Below are 16,618 nucleotides of genomic sequence, written 5' to 3' on the forward strand. Positions count from 1 at the left end.
GAGTTTATAGTGACTTTGTAACATTTGTGTGGATATTTTTATCAATTAGTTGGGTAACAATATCTGAACTCACTGGGAGGATCCAGGCAAGATAAAGAGTCCATAACTCTGAGCTTCGTATGTGGCAGTGAAAATCATAAAAGTATATGGGACCACTTACAGAGAGGAGTGGGCAAGAGAACAAGGCCTGAGGACAGCATTTAGAAGGTAGAAATAGCAAGGGGACCCAGTATTAGACACTGGGGACAACTCACACAAAATGGTGACTTGGACCTACGGATTGAAAGTATCAGAAAGGAATGGGCAAAGTGTTCCCTGCAACAGAAAAGTAAAATAAGGTAGAGACCAAGTGGCCAATCTCATTTTTGACAGTTGAGATCTTATCATTTCGGCGACATGTTAGTTGGAAGTAGGTAGTTGCTAATCTGTGGGTTAGAGTCTCAGCATTTTTTCTGCCTCAGAGGAGGATTTGATGATACAGGGGTTAGGAAGATTATAAAATTTGGAAGAAGGCAAAATGGGGATATGGTTTTGTATTTAGACAGGATAACAGGACACGAGATTTTTAAAGGGTTCGTGTTAGTCTCTCTTTTCTCAAGGAAGCAGGACAGAGCATCATCTACTAAGTGTATGGCGGTTGGAGGTTGGCTTGGGGTCTTAAGGAGATCAGCAAACTTGAAAAAGTCATCAGGTAACGGGGAAGGAGTTGACAAGGTAAATGGGGGAAGCCCAGTTCTCTGTGGGTACAGAGACGATAGTGACCGACAGGTGAGTAGCATAAGCAACTGAATAATGAAGGTGCATATAAAATAGTAACATGAAAAATCTTTTGAACAACAAAAGGTCTTGAGGTAGCCTTATGGCCTCAGCCACTGTTCAACCCTTTGTTCAGTCAGTGTTCAACAAGTTTTACACGTCTGACGTGCGTGGAGACATGGGGGCACACCGTCGTCATCAGATTCATGGGGATAGCTGCCCATTCTGCTTCATGGTGACTTTCCTTGGAGGCCAAGTCTGGAAAATGGCTTTTAGTCACTCCATGAAGTGACATGAATTCTAGGCAGCCTTGCAATTTTTTTTACCTGTGTTGTGTCCTCTATTTCTTTTGCTTTTCCTGTCCTTCGGGTATCCAGCTTCTTTTCTGGTTTCTTTGTTTGAAGTTGATGTCCCATCCAAGCTGAACCATGTTCCCCATGATGAACTGTTTTTCCTAAAGTTTTTATTTATTGATTTTAGAGAAAGGAAGGGCAGGGAGAAAACAGAGAGCGAGAGAGAAACATTGATTTGTTGCTCCACTTATTTATGCATTTTTTGGTTGATTCTTGTATTGCCCTGACTGGGGATTCAACCTGCAACCTGGACATAACAGGATGGCAATTTTAACCAACTGAGCTACCTGGCCAGTCAGTTTTTTATACTGAATCAAAACATCTAATCCTGCAGCTCTGTTTGGGATATTAGGAAGGGAAGTTATCTGATTAAGACTATAGTAAGGCACAGATGATTTTTTATCTTAGCTTTTTCAGGGGTCTTATAATCTTAAAATAAGAGCTGCTAGAAATTGTGTGCAGTGGATATTATTGAAATGAGCCGTCTCTTACACATTTTTTCTTCCTGACTGCCAGTCACCAACGCACAGTATTAGAAAGAGGCTACTTTGCCCTCCTAAAAGGTTACCTGCTTCAGGTATTCACACAAACTGCAGATAGTCACAGCTGCGGTACTGTTTTAAAAGGCTTGCAGTCTCTCCAATATCTTCCTCATCAGGGACCCATAGCTGGAGAGCTTGGAAGTTGGGATTTGAACCCAAGTTCAAATCTGACTCCCACACTTCACTGTTTTTCAGGAAGTGTTTTTTTTTTTTTTAATTTTTTTTTTTTTAAGTAACAAGCATTGAAAAACATGACCAGCACTAGCAGGGCTAGAAAAAGCAAAGTGTATGGCACAGAGGGCAGGTTGACTTTAAGAAGAGAAATTTGCTTGTCTCGTGTTCGGCCTGGCATCTAAATATTTAGATATTTCTGAAGACTGAAAATTTGATTGTATGATCTTTTGTGTTTCTCTAAAAATTTTTATCAGTACTGCAATTTGAAGATCTTAGCTTACATTTGAAACTCGGCCTGGAGACACCAATGTATGTATGCCCTGAAGTCCAGATGAAGTTGTTTATATTCTCAAACAATTGTAGCTAGGATTTAAAGAACCTGATATATAGAATGTAACAGGTCATGAAGTGATCATTGCAGGTGCCCCGTATCATTTTTGTCAGATATACCCCTTGGAGATGGAGAGTAATAATTCTGGACAGTTTCTTCATGGAATTGTGACCCAAAGAATATCTTCACTTTCAAGCTTCTATTTTGATAGCATTGTATTTGCCATCTCCATTAGTGCAGCTGCAGTGATGTCCTTGGTCGGGATATATATGATGTCTTGGGGAGGAATAATAAATCTTTTTTGGTAAAGTGGGCTTGTCAGAAAATCAAATTGATAACATTTTTTACATGGCCTTTTATTCCCCTGATTTTCAGCCTGAGTTACTTGTAAAGATGGACGTTTTGTCCAGAGGATTTCCACTCTCATTATGGAAGTGATGTGGCATCGCTGGTGTAATCGGTGTACAGCCTTTCCCACGATCACTGGGAGCCCTCTCGGGAGGGGGGGGCGTTTTTACGTGACATGATGAGGAGCTGTCATGTCGGCTGCTTGGCCTTTAGAGCTGACCAACTCTGTCAGAGTGCTGTCCGGGGCCTTTCCAGCGTGACCTGATTGGCAAACTGGCCCTGGCTGTTTTGTGGGTAGGGGAACTGGTTAGAAGATTTTGACCTTGCCAACAGTCTCGTGGCAACATGCGCTCTAACAGGAAATGTCACTGCCATTTGAACATGGCTACCAGTGCCACATATTAGCATGCCAGCACCAGTTGGGAGTGTCGTTATCTTCATTTGCATGTTCATGATAATCAGATCAGTGTGCTGTTGCCTTATCTACATCACACATACACACACATACACAAACATATTTATATATATTTTGGAAAACATTATTTATGACGATCCCTGTAATGTGCTCACTCATTCAAGATGGGCCTATAAATCAGGGTGTAAATTGTTGAAAATCTGTATTTTTGAAACACCTGTTTATTTTTTCAACACCTCTATCCAAATGCAAATTAAAGAATGTCAACTAGCTCTGGCCCGTGTCCCAGTGGATTGAGAGCTAATCTGCAGAGTGAAAGGTCACTGGTTTTATTTCCAGTCAGGGCAAATGGTTGGGTTACCCGGGTCCCCGACTGGGGGCATGCAGGAGGCAACCGATCCATGTGTTTCTTGCACATCAATTTCTTTCCCTCTCCATTTCTTTCTCTTCTCTCTAAAAATAAATAAATAACATATTAAAAAAGAAAGTATCTGTTTAAAAATGTCAAGTATATGTAGAGGGAAGGATGGAGTTTCTCTTGTAGAAGACGTCTTTGATAACTTTGACCTTATTGTAAGCTCAAAGGAACCATATGACACTGAGTAATCGTGTACCAAAACCTTTGGTCTTCCCAACAGTATCTTTATTCTTAAACTTTGTTTCGAGTATTTCTATGGTATTACCTTGAAAATTTTTCTTCTTTTACCCTCTCTAATTATTTTCCCTAAGACTATTTTAACAACTAATGCTTAATTGATTATATAGGTAACATCAGTCTTTGTTTATCAGGCCTTCAACTGATTGGATGAGGCCCACCTCTCACATTAAGGAGAATAATCTGCTTTACCCAAAGCTTACTGATTGAAATATTTTTTATTTTGCCCTGGCTGGTGTGGCTCAGTGGATTGAGCATGGGCTGTGAACCAAAGGGTCGCCAGTTCGATTGCCAGTCAGGGCACATGCCTGGTTTGCTGGCCAGGTCCCCAGTGGGGGCCACGTGAGAGGCAACCACACATTGATGTTTCTCTCTCTTTTTCCCTCCCTTCCCCTCGCTCTAAAAATAAATAAAATCTGTAAAAAAGAAATATTTTTATTTAATTATATTTGATTGATTATGCTATTACAGTTGTCCTGATTTCCCCCCTTCACCCCCCTCCACCCCATTCCCTCAGGCAATCCCCCCACATTGCTTATATCAACTGTCTCTGTTCTTCTTGTTTGCTTAGTTTATTTTTGAGATTTCATTGTTGAGAGATAAGTATTCATTATGATTTTATTGCTCATGGTTTTGATCTTTTTCTTATATAAGTCCCTTTACATTTCAGATAATGGTTTGGTGATGGTGAAGTTTTAGTTTTGTATGTTTGTTTGTTTGTCTGTCTGGGAAGCTCTTTATCTGCCCTTCGATTCTAAATGATAACTTTGCTATGTAGAGCAATCTGGGCTGTAGGTCCCCTCTTTTTACGACTTTGAGTATTTCTTGCCAATCCCTTCTAGGCTGCAAAGTTTCTTTTGAGAAATCAGCTGACAGTCTTATGGGGACTCCCCTGTAGGTAACTAACTGCTTGTCTCTTGCTGCTTTTGAGATTCTCTCTTTAACCTTTGGCATTTTAATTATGATGTGTCCTGGAGTGGGCTTCTCTGTGCTTTCTGGACGTGCATGTCTATTTCCTTTACCAAATTAGGGAAGTTGTCTTTCATTATTTTTTCAAACAGATTTCCAATTTCTTGCTCTTTCTCTTTTCCATCTGGTACCTCTATAATGCAAACATTGGACCTTTTGAAGTTGTCCCAGAGGCTGCTTACACTATCCTCATTTTTTTGTATTCTTTTTTTTTTCTCGTTCTGATTGGGTGGTTTTTGCTTCCTTATGTTTCAAATCACTGACTTGATACTCAGTTTCATCTACTCTACTATTATTTCCCTGTAACTTGTTCTTTATTTCAATTAGTGTATCCTTCATTTCTGACTGGGTCTTTTTTATGCTCTTGGGGTCCTCACTTATTAGTTCCTTGAGCATCTTCATAACCAGTGTTTCAAACTCTGCCTCTGATAGATTGCTTATCTCCATTTCATCTAGCTTTTTCTCTGCAGTCGATCTGCTCTTTCATTTGGGTCATGTTTCTTTGTCTCTTCATTTTGGCAGCCACCCTGTGTTTCTTTCTATGTATTAAGTAGAGCAGCTTTGACTTCATGTCTTGATAGTATGTCCTAATGTAGTAGGTGTCTTGTAGGGTCCAATGGCACGGCTTCCCCTATTATCCAAGCTGTCTCCTTGAGCTCGTGTGGGCTGAGTACACGACCCTCTTATAATAGAGCCTTGGTTGAGAGGATTTAAGAAGTTATGAAGCATGAGCCAAGACCAGCCATTCATCTGGAAAAGCAGCATGGGTGGACCTAACGTTGGCTGGGGTGGAGTCTCAGGTGATCTTCGGGGCAGAGCAAACAGTATTTGCTAGGTGGATGGAGTCCCAGATATGGCACTAGCTTGCTGGTTCTGTTGGAGGAGGTCATTTCAGTGACTGCATCCTCCTGCAAGGGAAGGCTGGCCACTGTAGTCCGGTTGTGTGCCGGTTGAAAGAGAAAACAGGTGAGGGAACACCTGTTTTCTAGTCTCTAGCACCAGAGAGTGTGGAAACCTTGGGGTTAAGCAGGTGGGGGTTGCTGCAGATAGTTATTAGCAAATTTAGCCTATATCTACTGGGTACGTACTATGCGTTGGACACTGTGTTTTGTACTGGGTAGGCTTTTGAACAAAGGGACAACGTGGTAAAGGCATGGGAAATTAGTCTGATGGCAGAGTTTAAAACAAGAGAAGGCACACTCTAAGTTGGGGAGGATGGTGAGGAAGCGAGTGCCTTTCTTTAGCTCAGAACCAGTAAGGTTGTCTACACATATAATGTTAGTTTTATCAGTAGCAGTATCAGTTCTCTCTGCCAAATTATAAGCAACTTAGTATGTACTTAATCACCACTGAAAGTTATGATGCAAGTGCTATTATTATTTTCTTTTTATAGATGATAAAAACAAAACTTTAAATGATTCAAACATTTGCCCATATTCACATGAATCTCGACAGGGCCTGAGGATTTGAACATAGGATGTCAATGTTATTTTATAACTACTATAGAATTAGTAAAATATAAATAAATCTAATGGAAATATAATTTAAACAAAAATGAAAATCCTATTATTGATTTGAGATGGGCACCGTGACTTATTAAAAGACCTTAATCAACTAACTGAAGAAGTGAAATGAATGAAATAACCTGTTAAGAAATTATCACTACCCTTGGAACACTTGATTTAGATCAGTTTCTAACGCGAGTTCCTGGTAAATGCTAAGCTGCTTGTGAATGTGGCATCCTTGTTAACTTATAAGCACCCCCAAAGAAATTATTTATTATCTTTAATTCCTTGTTCCGATACATATGTAAATATAGCAGAACACCTATTTCTCTGTTAGACATCCTTGTTGTGATTATAATATGTATAATCTCAAATAATGAAACAATACTTACTTGCTGTCTCCAGAAATATTAGTGAGTGCCAGAAGCTTTTGGTTGTTGATATGAAGTTCTGTTTTTGGCAGTTGACTGCTGGGATGGCCCAGATGGAGAGCCGGTCGTTCACCACGGTTACACTCTCACTTCAAAGATCCCCTTCAGAGATGTTGTGGAGACCATCAACAAGCACGCGTTCGTGAAGAATGAGTAAGTGTAGCAACACCAGGGATCCGAGCTCAGCCAGCACACGGGGAGTTGCCCGACAGAACGTGACTACGGAAGTGCACAGTCTCCCTTGCAGTGTTTACCTCCTTTCTTCTTCCCTCGGTCTCTCCTTCCTTCCCAACAGAACATTGGGAACAAATAGCATGGACTCCATGTACATACTTTCTTATGCTGCATTTATCCCTCACCCCATTCTGTCTCTAGATGTTGCCTCTTTAAAGCATAGTCTTGCAAAGAGTAACCTCAAAATTTCTAAGCCCAGGGTGTACAGAGTGTCCATCAAGTCTGGAAACACAGGTTACTCTACAGAGTACTTTATCAATGTTATATTACAACTCAGTAAAGTAATATCTAGTTTCTGGACTTGCTGGATGTCCAAATATACTGTAGTGTCTTGCATACTTATGTTACTTGATTCTTCCTTAGTATTTGATAATGTTTTCTATTTTCTCCCCAATGCTTGCTTTTTTGCTTTGTTTCTATTATAACATTCTCTCCTCCACTGCTGTTACTGCTTCTCACTCTTCTTTTTTGGCCCGTGGTCTTCTGTTTTATTTCCTTTAATTATCATTATTTTTTCACGTGGTTGCTCTTGGCCTATTTTTTTGTCATTTGTTTAATTATATATTCAGAACTCTTCCCCCAAGTTCCAGAGCTGTACAGAAGCAAATTAAAATTACATTTGCATAAGGTTAATCTAATAAAAGTTAGTAGCCTTTAAAATTTTTAATATTTGACCTTGTCATGAATTACCAATGAGGATATAAAATGCTGTTCTAGTAAGAGGATCTTAGGTTTAGTTTATGATGGCTTCTATAATACATGGAGAATCTTGAGTACTGATTTCTAAAACATCATTACTATGAGTCCTAGCCAAGTTAAAGAAGTGAATTTACCACTTTGTTCCCAGTATGTGAAGCAGCCTGTTTAGAAGACCTGCTCCCTACGTACCTCAGGGGAGCCTCTGGTGACTTGGTGGTGCTTACGCCCCACTGGGGAATCCTTAGGAGAAGAGCATTTCATATTAAAACAAGCTTGTTTAGCACCTTTTAAAAGTTCATTCTTTTTCTTTTCTTTCTTAAGCTTTAACTGAATGTTGGAAACCAGGGTTTCTCAACCTTTGCACTGTGGACATTTTAGACCAGATAACCGTTGGTGCGGGGGAATTGTCTGGTGCATGTAGGATGGTGAGCAGCATCCTTGACTACTGCCCAGTGAATGCCAGTGGCACCCCTCACACTGTGACCAGCAAAAACATCTTCAGACACTGACAAATGTCCCTGTGCCTGAGCAGGTGGTGGCAGCACAATTGCCTCCTTCCCTGGTTGAGAAACACTGCTGTACATCAAGCATCTTTAGACACTAATGGGCTTTTCATAAACAGGTCAACTACTTAAGAATTCATCGCTAGATTTCCGTGATGTGATTGCAACTCAGGGTTGCTCATTTGTTGTCATCTCTTTCTTTTCCTGCCACTCTGTGTCAAACCCATGTGAGGACATACGATCAAACATTATAGTCAGATAACCAAACCGACTTTGGTCACGAAGGTTCTTCTCTTCAATGACCTCTGGTGTCAGGTGTCACTAATAAGGATAGAATATACTTTCAGGAGATCACAGCCTATATTGTAGAGCTCATGCTTGTAATGCAGTCCAAGAAATAAAAATTTCTCTCTCCATAGATATATTAGACAAGTTAAATATTGATTTGTAACTCTGGAAAAATATATTACCTACTACTGTGGACGATATTGATGAAAAGCTGAAAAACAATCAAAGCATACCCAAATTTGAAGCAATTTCTTGCTCCAAGTTAAAAACAAAGTCAGAAGAGGAGTAATATCATGTCATCAGTTCTGGTTCCCCTTCTGGCTTGACCACCACCTCCAGGCTGTCTTTGGTAATCACTTTACTTAGGTCTTAAATTCTCCACACCAAAACCTGAGTGCTGGTAGTGAGTAAAAGCTTAAGTTTCCTTTCTTCTTTTCTCTGAAAGCAAAGTCTTAGTGTATAATTGTATACAAGTGATTTTGAAATGCCTGGCATAAGATGCAATAAAACACAAAATTTCATTATTTTATCCTCAATAATAATATTCAAGCTGGGGGCTGATTTTATATTTTATTATATATATTAAGTGCAAACATCTACATTTGATGCTATTCAGTGGTCTCTTAGATGTTTCTAGGCTTTTGAATAAATAAAACAAAATTATATTATGTGAGTTTTATTTCTTTAGGCCTCTCATTTCTCTTAAAGTTTTCTTTATTTAAAAGACATATATATATATACACACATCATTCTTATTCCATGACACAAAATATCAAACTAAGTCATCCCATGTGGATTGGAATTTTGTATGGCCATTATGCCTGGTAAAATATATTTACTCAGAGGAGTTGTTTTTTATTGTGTGTGTGTATAATGCATCTCGCATTTTCCTCATCGTGAAGTATTTTAACCATCAACACTCTCTCTAGTTACTAGGATTGCGAGAACATAATGAATACAGAACAAGTTTCAAAACACCCTGCATGGCTGGGGCTTGCTTTTAGAATGTGGTGCTTTTTCTACAGGTTCCCGGTCATACTGTCTATTGAGAATCACTGCAGTGTGCAGCAGCAACGGAAGATTGCTCAGTACCTGAAAGGAATATTCCAGGACAAACTGGACCTTTCGTCTGTAGATACGGGCGAGTCCAAGCAGCTTCCAAGCCCTCAAAGTTTGAAAGGCAAAATCCTAGTGAAGGTAATTATCTGAAGGAACACAGTAAAGGCATTAATGACCAACTCAGCCCTCCCTCCCGTAAGGGTTACAAAGTGGTTTCCCAGGAGAATAATAATCTGAGTCCACACATTAAAGCTTGTCTTGATTTGTGTATGAACCTTGCTCCAATTTATTTATAGTCATACCTTAAGAAAATGGTAGTTATGAGATGACTGCATATTCTAGAATGTTTTTATAAAGTGAGACTATTAATACTGTAAGCCAAAGCTTAATATTTTAGGCTCGTATTAGCTGAGACTGGGGAACTGTGTGGGGCACAGAGGCAGAGAAGGCTCCTGTGTCTGTCTCTTGAGAGCATTTCTTTCAGATTCTTCTCTCCCATTTCAAGCTTCAGCGACTGTCTGTCAAAAAAGACGAACAGTCTTCATGGTTGATCAGCTATGGCTATGTAAGGGAGAAGCACTCCCTTCAAAAGGGAGCACAGGCACAGACATTGTGCCACTCGGGATGTGCATGCATGCGAAGCAGGGGCCGTGACGAGAATGATGTTTCATAAACAGATGTTTCTGAAGGGGAAAGCTTACTACCCAGAAAGACACTTCCTTGAGATTGCCGATTGCTTTGTGAATTTACGTAATGCCAGATAATGTTGTGTTTGAATTAAAACCATCTTGGACACTTGTATTGTTTTCAGACTAAAAACCTAAGGAAGAACAGTAGAGTATTAATAGTCAAACTGGATTATATTTTACCTAAAAGGGGTGTGCATAAAAACTCTCCCCAAACATCACATAAGAGGTGCAAAAATGTCAAAGAAACAGTCTGATTTCGTAGCAAGACTTTAAGGGAGGTCAGCAAATGGCAAAGATATAAAGTATTCATCTTTGGGATTGGTCAAACCTGTTTTTCTGTCATTAAATGAGAATTATACCCTGACTCCATCAAAGAGGTTGTGCATTTGTATGTGTGAAAGCATTTTGAATAAAGTTCCAAATAATGCAAGAGATAGCATCATCAATTGTCCTGAAGTCTTTCTAAAGAAAACTTTTGTGATGAATAGTGATGGTTTGGTTAGGAAACTGTTACCTATGTAACATTGTAAACGTTTCCACTTTCCTGAATCACCTTGAGTCAGCAGTCAGAAGGTTAAATGCAGAATAAGTCCATTTGATTAAAACCCTTCCCTTCTGGACAGTGAAACTTAAGGTAGATATTGATGTGAACTAATCGAATCCCTTCTGAGTAACTGGACTTCAGTCACCTGACATGGAATGTCCCAGGGCGGATGGGCACCAGGATGAGTCAGATCCAGAAACTCTGAAGGAGCTCATTGGAAGAGGTGGCATCAGATGTAGGCTGTAAGTGAAGTATCTCAAGGCAGCCAAGGTCTGTTAGCTAGTAGTGACAGCCTTCTGACTTTAAGGAGAATGAATTCTAGATCTATAAACCAGCATGCTTCCATCTAAAGCAAAAACAAGGGAACTGATTTTCCTATGTTCCTTTTGCATCAGAGTGATTTCTGATCCAAAAGGCATTGTTCGAATGGCTACCTACCACTTTGGAGATAGGCAAGTTGTTTATGATTATAAGTGTAACACATATACACTTTCCAAGTATATATATGTGTGTGTGTCTGTATTGCTCTTAATGGCACTGGATGGGTATGATGCTTGCTATAATGAGCCATGATATTGTCAAAAATAAGCCTGATTTTTAGTTGTAAATATAGCATCCCAAATTAGTTATATTTCATTGAAAGTAATTAAGCTGCCTTTTCTTGAAAGTCTCTTATCCCTTGTTTTGCTCGTAGTTCAAACTATCTGCTATCTAGTCAGTTTGACGTAATAATTGCGCAAGGGATAACACATTTTTATTTTTCACTTTTTAAAAGTTATTTATCTCTTCAAAGATTTTATTTATCTTTAGAGGGGAAGGGAAGGAGAGAGGGAGAGAAATATCAATGTATGGTTGTCTCTCATGCATCCCCTACCCCCTGCTGGGGCCTGGCCTGCAACCCAGGCATGTGCCCTGACTGGGGATCAAACCGAGGTTGTTTGGTTCACAGGCCTGCACTCAGTCCACTGAGCTACACTAGCCAGGGCTAAAAGTTATCTTTAATTGTAGTAAAATGCAAATAATAAAATTTACCTCCTATCTTAACCATTTTTAATTGTACATTTCAGTAGTGTTAAGTACATTCACATAAGCATGTAACTAATCCCCAGAACTCAAGTTCCATTAAACAATCCGAGATTCTCCCCTCCCCATAGCCCCTATAACCACTATCCTACTTTCTGTCTTTATGGATTCGATTACTCCAGGTAATCGGAGCTCATATGAGTGGAATCATATATATTTTGTGATGGTTATTTCGCTTAGCCTAATGTCCTCAAGGCCCATCCATACTGTAGTGTGTGTCATAATTTCTCCTTCCCTTTTTTGGGTGAAGAATATGCCATTGTATGCACACACCACGTTTCGTTTATCTACTCATCTGTTGGTAGACACTTGGATTGCTTTCATCTTTAAGCTATTGTGAATTTATTTTCATTTTTAAATAGAGTGCTTTGTTCCACTTCAGGGTAAGAAGTTGCCTTATCACCTTGGAGATGATGCAGAGGAAGGAGAAGTTTCAGATGAAGACAGTGCAGATGAAATTGAAGATGAGTGCAAATTCAAGCTCCATTATGTAAGTTACAGACATGGCCATAATTTTTACCCTCAGCACGCTGCAACAGAAATTGCAGCTGTGCTGGAATCTTCACAAACACAAGGATATTTATTGGGTAGAAAGGGATATTTGTTGAAAGTTACTTTGTGTGCTTGCGCACCGACCTGCAAATGTTTATGGAGTGCATGAGTCAAGGATTCTTGTATCTTCAAGTTGGATGGAATGTTAGTGATCAACCCATCTGACCCTATCTCCAAGGACAAATCCCCTGCTATCACAACTTTGGCCAAACTGAAATTGCAGTTGGAAATGTCAGTGTCTTTGTTGAAGTAAACTGACTGCAGTATTGTTTCTCTGTCTCCTGCTAGCAGGAAACTAGCTCACAGGACCCAGCCTCACATGGGCCTGCTTCCCTAGGATGTCCATCCTGGCCCGAAGAAAATGAACCCTGGGCTAGAGGATTTCCAAACTCTTTTGGACTCTTGGGTTGCTCTTTAATTTACCACATCTTAAATGGCATAAAATAGTTTGTTATCTGCATGGTGCTTTAGACCCCTGTCCTACATCAAGAAACCACCTTTTTAGAAAAGCACTATTTAGTCAGGTAATCCAAAGGGAATGTAACCCTCAGGGACATATAAGCCTCAGGGACATATTACCTGTCCTCAGGGACAGGTAATCCAAAGGGAATGTAACCTTCAGGGACATATAAGCCTTAGAGAGATACCCACTCCCACTTTGACCTCACCCCCTCCATCCCCATCGTCTACAACTCACTTGACTGTCAGGATCGCCCGTCAACCTGAGAGTAGCGTTTGCTCATAGTAGTTTGTTATGGGGTTTTACACTTTCATTTGTGTAGAAAAGCAGCATTCCTCTAGCTGTTGGGATTGTTATTCTGCCCTCAGGAAGACAGAGAAATTTTGTATAAATTCTCCTAACTTGCATCATAGCCCTGAATTTATCTATTACATTGTTAAAAACGCTCTGCTCTCTTCTAGGTAGTAGTAACTGTGCTACCTTCCTGTAGGTACCGGAGAGAGCTGGCATCATTTTCAAAGGCAGAAAAGGCTTCATGGCAGCTGAAGCCCCGGGAGACATTTCTTTCTTGGCTTTAATATACTTTGAAAGATTCAGCATGAAGTGAAAAGGAAAAAAGTCACCACCTGTATTAATCTCTTGCCTTTTAATAGTTTATCTTGGCTCAGTTTACTACTACTAACTAATGGGGCTGTAGTTATAGAAAATTAATCTTAATATATTTACATATGTGAGACTACACTTAATGTTTTAAATAGCTTCTTTTTTGCTCATCCAGATATTTACTATATTGTGATTAATTACTTGTGAGTATGGGTAATTTAGCTCAATTTTTTAGCTTTATTTTATAAATTGGATTTTTGTGTCTGCTTTTCATTATCTTTGCATTTTGTTTCCAAGACATCTTGGTTGCTAACCTCAGAGCAATCTATCATTTGAACACAGGGAACAGAGAGGTTTGACTAGTTGTGAGTTTAAGGAATGCTTTTCTTTGTGAAAATGATGGTGGAAAATAATTACTATCACAATATAGTCATTTTTTGCTCTGAGTAAAACCCAAGTTGTTCTGTTTTTTAAATGCACGTTCTTCAAAATTTTCTTCTCCAATGTGAGTGAGCACTCTAACTAAGTTAAATATCTGTAATTATAGAATTCAGTTAGCTACAATTTTATAGAAACAAATCCACACCTTCACCTGTGAAAATATCCAACCGAGTCCCTGTCCTGTTCACAGCCTCTTAGTAGGTTTCTAGGAACCCAGAGAGGATAGTTTCAAGCATGATTCGGCAAAGAAAGCCTTGATCTTCCATTTGGATTCTTTGATTCGGGTCTTAGTAGATCTACAAAACCCCTTAATTGTGGAATTTTACAGGTGTGTCTTTGTTAGACTTTCAGAGAGAAACTACACACAGAAATCAACATTCTAGTGGAAATCTATAGTTTTTGCTCCACTTTTCCAAATCCTTTTGTTTTTCTGTTTTTGGGCTCTTGTAGAAAAAGGGAGTGCTGTCTTTAGAAAGCCAAGGTGTTATCCTGTAATCAGTCAATGTGTAGTCCTATTGTCCTCGTAGGGCTCAAATGTAAATTGCCTGATCCTAAGGATGTGTACTGTGCGTAGATTATGTGAGACCAGTAACTACCTTAGAGGAAGTTCTTGACCTCAATTTTAACTCAACAGAATGTGGTTAGATTTATAAGTTATATCTGAATTATTGCAATAGTTGTTTTAGTTTAGCACTCATGAACACTCAAATACTAACTCTCAGGAGACTTAGACAAGATTCACTTGCACATTCAACTGATTTTTATTCAGCATCTTTTATTGGAGATGCAGCCATCATGTTGTAGGAGATGGGGTATCAGTAAACAAAACAGATAAAAAGCCTTCATGGACTTTATACATTATCGGGAGAAGGGGAGCAGAGACAAGAATTAAATAAATAACATTGTGTACTAGGCAGTGGTGAGTGCTAAAGGGAAACAATGAGGGAAAAGTGAACAAAGTGAGGTACATGAAGGGTCTGTCAAAGATTTAAATGGGCAGGAAAGGTCTCATAGGGAAGGTAACATGAGCAAAGACCTGAAGGAAGTGAGGAGTTAGCCATGCTGATGTCTGGGGAAGACTGTTCAGGCAGAGGTCTTTGCAAAGGTCAGAAGCAGACTTTGTGGCTCGTCCAGGATTACCCTCATGTGAGAAGTAAAGCCCTCACACTGATCTTCTTACTCCTGCTAGTCTACTGTTATTTCTAACTAAGGGACTCAAATCACACAAAGTTTATTTCTCATGTAACAAATGCTTTCTGTTGTTGAATTAATTGAATCCTTTAATCTTCTGCCTCATATTGTTTTGTGGCTTCAGCCATTGAGAAAATCTGGCTCATAATGTATAAGCCACAAGGTAAAGCCTGTGTGTCCAGTGATCTGAGAATCATACAGCTGAAAGGAACAGGAACAGTTTCCTTTCAACCACAGTACAATGATCAGGCTTGACTCACTGCGGCCAGCTCACCATTATTCGTCTTTAGGGAGCCCTCTAACATCAATGTGCCTTGTAGGCATTCCACCCCTGTATTTCAACTTCACTGATTCTTCTCCTCTTCTCCTAAGTTATGCAGTGTCTGTTTTCTTGACCTCTCTGGGTTAGCCAGCCTCTCAGGCACAAGTATCAGCTCTCTCTCTCCTATGTGAAGCCCATGTCACCAATACCACACCTTCCATCAAGTTTTAGATGAGCCACAGAACAGTCACATGTAACGACTTTTTGTATTATACTGGTGCCCTAAAACCATTACTCAACCTGTGTACATATCTCACACTAAACATAGTCATTGTCTTCCTCTCTTCCTGTGCCCTTAGCCACAAATTCATCTTTCCTCCTAAGTGATTTGTTTTAGGATTTGACCCATGTTAGGGACTGGGGATCTTGTTGGATTAAGGTGTGTCAGCACTCACAGAAGCAATGAGTTACTCATGCAGTCATGGGGTCTCACTACCCAAAGTGTTCACTCGGGGACTAAATGCCCATGTGCTAGTCATGCTGTCGCATCCTGCCAGCAAGGGGTGGGGAACAGACAAGGCGGCCTGGAAGATTCCAGTAGTTTCTAGTACCTGATACACTTGTGCCACCCAGCCAAAGAGTAAAGGTGATGAACATGTAAGGTCTGACACAGTGTACATATTAGAGTCATGCTCTGCATAATGATATTTTAGTCAACCACGAACTGCATGTGCAGCATTGGTTCCTTAAAATTATAGTGGAGCTGAAATATTCCTATCACCTAGTGACGTCATAGCCATGGTAGCAGGACACACAGCTCACGTGTTTGTAATGCTGGTGTAAACACACCTACTGTGCTGCCAGTCTTATAAAAGTGCAGCACATACAACTATGTACAGCACATAATACTCAATGATGATAATAAATGACTGTGTTGCTGGCTTGTATATGTACTGTGCTCTTAATCATAATTTTAGAGCTTATTTTTATACTTACAAAGACAAGTTTACTGTAAAACAGTATGCCATATGCTGGCAGCAGCCTCCTACATCTCCGGTTTACTCAGTCTCTTGATTACCTTGTTTTCTCTTGTGCTTGATGTAATCTTGTGTTGTTTGTATAGTAACATACTGCACAAGCTTGGAGCATTAACCACACCACACAGCCCAGGTGTGTAGTAGGTGGTACTGTCCGGGTTGTGTAAGTGCACTCCGTGATGGTCTCCCCATGATAACACATTTCTAACAACACAGCTCTCAAAATGTGTCCCCGTTGTTAAGCAGCTGTGTGTGTGTGTGTGTGTGTGTGTGTGTGTGTTTTTCCTTGTATTTCAAAGATAGTCTTCCAGAAACTAACTGAAATAGCTGAGGAGAAGTTTCCTATGAGTCTCATTTTTCTTTTCTTGTTGATAATCTGTCTTTCCTTTCTATTCTGGTTCTGTACTTCCACTATTGACTAGAAGTGAAGTTGATTTATTTAGTTATTTTCTTAGCACTCAGTATTCATTTCCTATTAGAAAGCTCATGTTTTC

General features: G+C 39.7%; 1 protein-coding gene across 1 annotated transcript in view; it reads left to right on the plus strand.

The window, feature by feature from the left end:
* The window catches only part of PLCH1 (phospholipase C eta 1), a 188,051-nt gene that overhangs the window by 137,251 nt on the left and 34,182 nt on the right, over window positions 1–16,618 (plus strand). The window contains exons 9-11 of the mRNA XM_053658053.1: window positions 6,512–6,632; window positions 9,229–9,400; window positions 11,961–12,068. Coding sequence (XP_053514028.1) covers window positions 6,512–6,632; window positions 9,229–9,400; window positions 11,961–12,068 — 401 coding nt within the window. The remainder of the gene's footprint in view (window positions 1–6,511; window positions 6,633–9,228; window positions 9,401–11,960; window positions 12,069–16,618) is intronic.

The sequence above is a fragment of the Artibeus jamaicensis genome, unplaced genomic scaffold (assembly GCF_021234435.1).
Source record: "Artibeus jamaicensis isolate MK-2021 breed Jamaican fruit bat unplaced genomic scaffold, CSHL_Jam_final scaffold_474, whole genome shotgun sequence".
Taxonomy (NCBI): domain Eukaryota; kingdom Metazoa; phylum Chordata; class Mammalia; order Chiroptera; family Phyllostomidae; genus Artibeus; species Artibeus jamaicensis.